Source organism: Lactuca serriola, chromosome 9 (assembly GCF_051521515.1).
Source record: "Lactuca serriola cultivar US96UC23 chromosome 9, Lser_US96UC23_V15, whole genome shotgun sequence".
NCBI lineage: Eukaryota > Viridiplantae > Streptophyta > Magnoliopsida > Asterales > Asteraceae > Lactuca > Lactuca serriola.
Genome location: NC_136416.1, coordinates 49,534,108 through 49,542,500, shown reverse-complemented (window position 1 = coordinate 49,542,500; position 8,393 = coordinate 49,534,108). Strand labels below are relative to the sequence as shown.

At 30.7% G+C, this 8,393-nt stretch overlaps 1 protein-coding gene across 1 annotated transcript; it reads left to right on the top strand.

The window, feature by feature from the left end:
- The first annotated feature begins 5,795 nt into the window (after positions 1 to 5,795).
- On the top strand, positions 5,796 to 6,821 carry LOC145075243 (senescence-associated family protein (DUF581)). Its single transcript, XM_079021543.1, has 2 exons — positions 5,796 to 6,262; positions 6,545 to 6,821. The coding sequence occupies exons 1-2, from the start codon at positions 5,937 to 5,939 to the stop codon at positions 6,684 to 6,686; spliced, it is 468 nt and encodes a 155-aa protein (XP_078877669.1). The 5' UTR covers positions 5,796 to 5,936; the 3' UTR covers positions 6,687 to 6,821.
- Positions 6,822 to 8,393: the final 1,572 nt, after the last annotated feature.

Genomic DNA, 8,393 nt, shown 5'->3' with positions numbered 1-8,393 from the left:
CAATCAAAGACCGGTAAATTCAATTTAGATAAAGGGTTAGGCTTGTGTTTTTGTTCATGATAGTTAAATATCATTTATTATACAAGAATGTCTTATAATTATTTTTTCAAGAAGAGAATGATTTCGTTTAGTCTAATTCTTCCTAGAATGTATTTTATTATACTAGAAATATGGATCATGTTCATAAGACTTGTAAGATAATGACTTATTCTTCAATAATGTTATCAATTTTGGTTTCTTTTGTCATTCTCACATAATGATTTTAGAGTTGTGTTATGGAATCAATTTTGGATTCTTCATTCTTTGGTTTTAATATGTTATTCTTGACTATTTAATGTTTAATTCAAGAATTAAATCAGGCTTCGATGTTAAATACCGGAAATTGAAAACTTTAAATCACAAAACCTAATTATTAGAAAACAAAAGTTATATGTTTTTTTAAAATGAAAAATTATTCTGTCAAAAATGAAAACGTATTATGAAAGAATAAAATACAGTAAAAATTATTTTTATGGATTCAAATGAGTTTTTGAAAATCTAGTTAGCTTCTTTTTAAATCTCTTAGTAAAATGTCGAATTTACCCTTTTACAACTGTTTTTTCTTCTTAAAAAAATTAATAATAAATCATATTTCACAAGTAGTATTCTTTAAGAATAATTTCATTTTTCATTTATCCAATGGTCACGATCGAGTTACACGGTTACACAATAGATGTTAGTTACAAATGATTATATATATATATATATATATATATATATATATATATATATATATATATATATATATATATATATATAAGGCTAGGTTCAAATGTAGGTTGATATTTATTGTGTGAATGTGTGGACAGTGTTATTCTGTGAGAACGACTAGGAGAATAGGTTTCTTGGTAATGTGAATACGTTCGACTTCGCATAACTATTGTCATTATCACATGTTTTCACTAACTAGATCGTCTAAAATGGTATTATACACTTTTTAGTTATGATTCTCGTTCTGTTAGAGTGTGTTCTTCATAATAATATTCTATAAGAATAAAATTAGTGAAAAACGATGTGTGAGAACAAAAAATAAAAAGAATTAGTGAGAATGCATGATAATGATGATAGTTATGTGAGGTTGAACATATTTAAATTACCAACCAGTCAATTCTCTTAGTCATTCTCATTTAATAATATCTACACACGTCCACACAATATCATGCACATTTTAAGCTAGCCATATATATATATATATATATATATATATATATATATATATATATATATATATATATATATATATATATATATATATTATTTTTAGAAGCATAGATACAATATTAGAAGGTTCTCTAAGTATTTTATTTATTAGAAGTTTTTGTTTATATATATATATATATATATATATATATATATATATATATATATATATATATATATATATATGTGTGTGTGTGTGTGTGTGTTTGTAAGTATAAATATATTTTTTAGTAGTATAAATACGTATTTTTATGTTTTAAGAAGTGTAGTCATATTTTAAAAGTATAAATATATTTTTAGAAGTATAAATATGTGTTTTTATGTATTTAAAGTAAAAATACATATTTTTATGTTTTTGATTAATATATATATATATATATATATATATATATATATATATATATATATATATATATCTAAATACATAAAAAGCGTATTTATACTTCTAAAAAAACTAGATATACAAATTTATACTTTTAAAAATGTATTTATCCTTTAAATACGTAAATATACATATTTATATTTCTAAACCATATATCTATACTATTAAAAAAATATTTTAAATTTTAAACCATATAACTTAGCAAAAAAACTCGTATAGAAATAGTAGCAATTAAAAAAAATATAAATATGATGTTTAATTAAACATTTTTTATATAAATATATTTTTTCTATATAAATACTTATAATATGATAAAAAAAACACTTAATTACGGTAGAAACTTAAAATATTTATGAACTTAAAGACTTTCTTATGAAATTTTATGTCATGAACAATTGAAAACTTATAATAGCATGTTCACAAAAATAAGAAATTGTAAAGTCTCTGTTTAAAAGACACCAAAAACTAATTGTTAGGGTAACATTGTATTGTTTTTTTAAAGATTGTATAAACTTTATATGAATATTTCAAATGATAAAATGATAAGAATCACCATCGATGTGCATGGATTCTTGACAATCTGTGGTGTAACTAGGATTTTGTTTTCGGATAGGCAAAATAATAAACAAAATATAAACGAATGACAAAATTCTTCAAACGATAACAAAATGTAACTATATATGCAGTCTTAACTAAATTGTTTATTTTAAGTTGCACACCGAAATAATCTAAAATGGAGTCTAATCGACATAGACAACAATGGATTCTCTTCTACTAATTTCAAGTTTTGAATGGAATAGGCCCACTCTTGCCCTATATTGGCTACGCCCCTGTTGACAATCAAAGCAATTTTTTTCTTTAAACTTAGGGCATGCAATGTTATCGATGCATGTAAACTTAAACTCAACTTCTCTTGACATCCATCGAAATTTCGTTGGCACTTCTTAAGTTTTGTGATGTAGGGTGCTAAACTTACTATGTATAAACATAATATTAAATTATTTGAAGAGTGGGGTCTATTAATTTGTTATTATTAATAATAATGTAACAACCAAAAAATTCAAGCCAATTTAAAACTTTTTAAAACATTTGAAACCCTTTAATCATTACAAATTTGTTTTCAAAATAGTTCCATATCAGAGTATCCCAGAAACAAAGTCATAAAATGTGAGGAGTTGTACGATCACGCCTTTGCCTTCCCGCGATCATCTGAGGTACCTGAAACCAACACTGAAACTGTAAGCCCAGAGCTTAGTGAGTTCCCCCAAAATACTCATACACGCAACAATATACATATAATCACGACATCATACTATGGGTCCAGTCAACCATCGGGTTGGAATACCCCAGGCCCTCAACCATCCGGTTGGAATGCCAACATACTATGGGTCCCACATCCTAGGGATGGAATACCCCAGGCCCACAACCAACAGGTTGGAATGCCCATATACTACAAGTCCAATCATCCTCAGGATGTAATACTCACGGCCCACAACCATCGGGTTTGAATGCCCAGGTCTATTGACTTTCGCACGAAGCAGATAAGCCTCAACCACTAATTAAACATGTGCGCATATATTAGCTAATCACATAACAGTCTATAGACAGACAAACCAATCTAACAGATCATAGCAACATATAACATCCTATCTACCAGGATATTAATCTAACGGATCATAACAACATATAACATTCTATCTACTAGGATACTGATCTAACAGATCATAACAACATATAACATCCTATCTACCAGGATACTGATCTAACGGATCATAACAATACTCGAGCATATAATATATCAGGATAGCAATCCAAAAGGGTCGGCCTTGGTGCCTTAGACCCTTAAGTATAATGAGGAAAACTCACCTCTTAACTGTAGAATCGAAATGATAATCTCAAACTCTCGAACCACAGCCACAAACTCAACCACTTATATTTACCATAGGACCATTTCCATAAATTTCCAATTTACCAAAATACCCCAGAAGTCAACCAGTTAACCCTTGGTCAAAGTCCAAGTCAAAGGTCAAGGTCAATAGTCCATGTTGACCCGACTCGTTGAGTGCAGTTCACCGACTCGTCAAGTCCTTCCTGAACTTGAGGAGTCGTGAAATCCCCCATTGACTCGTCGAGTTTCCCTGCAACTCGTCGAGTTCATGCATGTCCAAATGTGGGAAAACCTAACTGACTTGCCGAGTCCATGCAGAAATCCTTGCACGACAATCTTCATCGGACTCGTCGAGTTGGCCATACAACTCATCAAGTCCCTTCAATCATTTCTCCATCCAGACAATTTTAAGCTACTACAAAGCTCCATATTGCAGATCAAGCTACCCAAGGCATGTTTATCATGTAAAGTTGCAAACTTTACGTGCATGCAAGGTCTTAAGAGCCAAAACCTAGCTAAAGAAGAGATTCTAGGCAAGGGAAATACACTACCATGCTAAAGGCTGAAACTTTATGATTATAAGGACCAAGATGAGCCTAGATCTGAAGTTGCAACTTCAGATATTGGTTCATCACCCGAAATGAAACACCAACATGCTAAAATGGCCCCAAAACTCAAATATAGAAGGGTCTAGCTAGAAGGAGATCAAGGTAACGACTTGATACCTTCAAATGATGCTAAACTGGGGTAGACTTCAGATCCACATACGTTCCTTGCCTCAAACTTCTTGATCTTCAAGCTCCTTGCAACAAGATCTACCTTCCAAGCTTAAAACACACAAATATGGAGAGTAAACACGAATTAGGGTTTCTGGGCTCCAGAGGGCTGTAAGAGAGGCCAAGGGTGGCTAATGACCCTTTAAATAGGGTGCAATACACCGAAAATTAGGGTTTCATCCACCAGCTCTAACTCGTTGAGTCGCGTCCTCCGACTCGTCGAGTTAACCATTTAAAACACGCAGCTGATTTCGTTCCTACTCCACGAGTCAGGGCATCCGACTCGTCGAGTAGACCCTTTAAGATGTAAATAAAACTCTAAATTTTTATACCTGAGAGTCGGGGTGTTACAAATAATAGTTTTAGAACAAAAAAGGATAGAAGCCGTAAGACGATAGATTGCTTTGGTATTATTGATGGATGTTTAAATGAACATTACACACACACACACACACACACACACACATATATATATATATATATATATATATATATATATATATATATATATATATATATATATATATATATATATATATATAATGTTAAAGACTTTTGGGCCTAAACCTTAAATCCCTCTAATATACTAACATCTTCCCGCAGTTTGATCGGGAGAAGTCAATTGAACTGGAAAAATAAACATAAAATAAACACAAATGAAGACAACGACAATATTGTTGACAGAGCTCTGACAATAACGGCTAATAAAGATTGCTCCTCGAAAAACAAGAGAGAAGAAACAACGGTTAGCTACGGTTTCTTTGTATTAGAAGATATGAGCGGTTGTTGCAACGATCATGGAGCTGGCGGCAGAGAAGCCTGGAGAAAAAACAAGAATAAAAGAGGGTTCGAGTTGGGAAGGACGGTGCTTAGTCCGGTTGACTCAAAAAATAGATCTGAATAAGAGAATAGCTAAGGAGAAAGCGGAAGGCTCAGAGGCAGGGTCATGCGATGAGGAGGCATAAGCAAATGAGGCAGTAAAAGAAGCCGATAAAAGAACTCTGGTTTGATGTCGGTGGCCGTTTTATTATTTAGAAGAGAAAAAAAAAAGTAAAAATATAGAACATTTTAGTCACTTCATAAATACTTAGGAGAAATTTGTTGACAATAACCGAGAGGGAGCAAAACAGATGAATTTGCCAACAATTAAAATTAGTGGTGTCCAATTTCCAAACCAAGACTAAATCTTCAAAAAGATTACTATAGGGACCAAAATTGTAATTTAGTCTTGTTTTTATTATTAATAGAATAGAATAAGAATCAAATATCACTTCTACGAGTCTTTCGTACTTGTCTATTTTGTTTCATATACACATCTCTATTGCATATGTGCGTATATATAAATGCAAAAATAAGCATCTATACATACATAATAAGTACATTTATAGGTATGTATATATACAAATCTAAAATTATATAGTTGAAAATTGAAATGCCATCTTATTATTAAATAAATAAAATAAAAAGTGGTGGATGATGTAGACTTGTGCCATATAATGTAAAGGACCCTAAAAATAAAAGCAACGGCCGAGATTCTCTCCATGCTTTCTGGCTCCCTCTATTATCTTCCCCCACTCTCACTCCTCCCACCACCACCATCACCACCCTTCTCTCTCTCTAAAGCCCATCCTCTTTCTCTCTAGCTACAACCATGTTGTTGGGTAAGAGACAAAGGCCTCCGATGAAGAGAACCACCAGCATGACGGAATTCTCCTTAGATCTCAACCACACCACCACCATCGACGGCGGCCGTGGCAATTCTCAGTCACCACATGATCACCACAACAGCCCCTTCAACACCATCAATCCACCGAGATCAACCGATGGTACGGTTGATCCACGTTTCTTCTCACCCACCGTTACTTCCAAGATTCACCGGCGTAATTCCGCCGACTACACCCAAACATCTCATTTCTTGAGAGCTTGTCACCTCTGCAATCGCCAGCTCATCGCCGGCCGTGATATCTTCATGTACAGGTAGGTATACATATATATTAATCCAAAGTTTTTTACTACATAAACACCTCCATATTATTATTGTTTTCATAATCAGTAATCATGAAATCAAGAACACTCTCATACTTATTGAATCTTTTTATGATTCTCAAACACATCAAAGAAGTTAATTAATTCACTTCTGAAACCCTACACACATATCAAGACAGTGGCGGATTCATAAATCTGAAATAAGCTTATATAAAAAACTTTTCTTGATTACAAACTAAATAATAAACTTACATACAAACATCATCTTTGCAGAGGTGACAGTGCATTTTGCAGTTTAGAGTGTAGACAACAACAAATGAATTTAGACGAGAAGAAAGACAAGTGCTCGATGTCAACGAAGACTTCTGTTGCTACCACTTCATCTGGTGCTTCCGAGACTGTTGCTGCTATGTAAACTTATAGTTTTATTTTTTATAATTTCATTTGGTTGTGATCATCGTTTGCAATATGAATATTTGATGATGAGAATCAGCAATCTCTCTATAAATTTTGTATAGCAAGCATGCAAATAGTATCTCATCTTATTACATATATTGTATTAAGCTAAAATGCATTTATGTTTAATAGTTGTGAAGAACTTATGAACATTTATTATGAACAAACTAATGGGAAAATTAACCGTGTAATAGGTTTTTATGGGTTTAATACAATGAATCATAATCGATTATTATCTAATTTCTTATTTTGTTGTTGAGGTTTAAAAAGTAAAATGATTAAATTTCTTTAAAAAAAGCTTTATCTAAAGTAATTAATGTAAAATGATATACCAATATTTACATCTTACTTTCATTTTAATCCATTTTTATATGATTAAGTCTTGATATATATTGGTTTTGGTTTAAAGGAATATGACCTGGATTGGTTGTAATTAGTTGCATTTAATGATTTCTTAACTTGGGTTATACTTCCTTAATAAAAACTGAAGTATTTATCTGATGATTTTTAAACTTCAATTTCCATATCAATAACTACAATAAAGTTTTGTGTCGATGCATACTTCAAATGTGAAGTAATAAAATATGTTGTTGTGTTGTTATTTGCAAATTAAACATATATAATTTCGGTGTATTTTTCTTCTAGGTGATTGTAGTATTTACTTTAGAGTATTCATAATCCATTGAACTTTATAGAATTCAATAAATTATCACATTATCTTTCTACAATTCATACAACTTTATAATTTATTTTCCTACAATGCTTTGAAATCTATAAATTTCAATATAATGTTACAAAATGTAATTTATAGTAAATATTTAAGAATTAAAAGCTTTCTTTTTTTTTTCATTGAAAAGTTCAATTATCAATGAACTTCGATTTCATTGAACGCCAAGTTGACATCTCACAATGATGGAGTTATCATCTTACTCAACTTTTTCATTGAACTCATGATTATGGATGCTCTTAGTCCCAATTGACATTTTCCCTTCACCCTATCTTAATTTTTTTTTAAATTTTTTTTACTAAATATATATCCCAAATTATTTATTGTATCCATTTTTTGTCAAATAAAAAAGGTATACAATAAGTAAAAGATGTATAAATAATAACAACCAAACAAACGGTGAATAACATGTCTCTTTGGTCCCTTAGTTAAAGCTATTATCAATTTTTATTTAGGAATTCTGTTTTTTATTTTAGTATAAACTCATAGTATATGTTCTTAAATATAACTTAAAAATGTATTTTTTTTTAAATAAGTTCAATTAAAAATATTTATTTTTACATGTTTAAATAAAAAAGAAAGGGAATCTATATGTGTCATATTTCCAACAAGTGGGGTCCATCTTGGGTGGGTCCCAGCATGATGAATGCTTAGCCCCACAAACTTACATTATTGGTCCCCCAACTTTCTGCTTTAACGTTTTGGGAGACAAACAATGAGAGAGGAGTAGGGACTTCATATCTCATAATATTCATTTATCATGGCCACAAAATGCGTCCACTTTTTTCTTTTTTATTCTCAAGCATTATATCTGATTTTATAAGTAATATAAAAGTTCTGAACTTTAATTATTTAAATAAAAACAGAATAAAATTTATAAAACGTTCAGTTTCTAATTAAATTATTTTTGTATTAACTATTGTTACAATAGATTGATAG

What these genes read in the sequence shown, in the direction of transcription:
- LOC145075243 (XM_079021543.1), top strand. Translation starts at nt 5,937, where the DNA reads ATGTTGTTGGGTAAGAGACAAAGGCCTCCGATGAAGAGAACCACCAGC. An exon ending in CGTGATATCTTCATGTACAG is followed by an intron (nt 6,263 to 6,544) that starts GTAGGTATACAT and finishes TCATCTTTGCAG; the next exon opens with AGGTGACAGTGCATTTTGCA.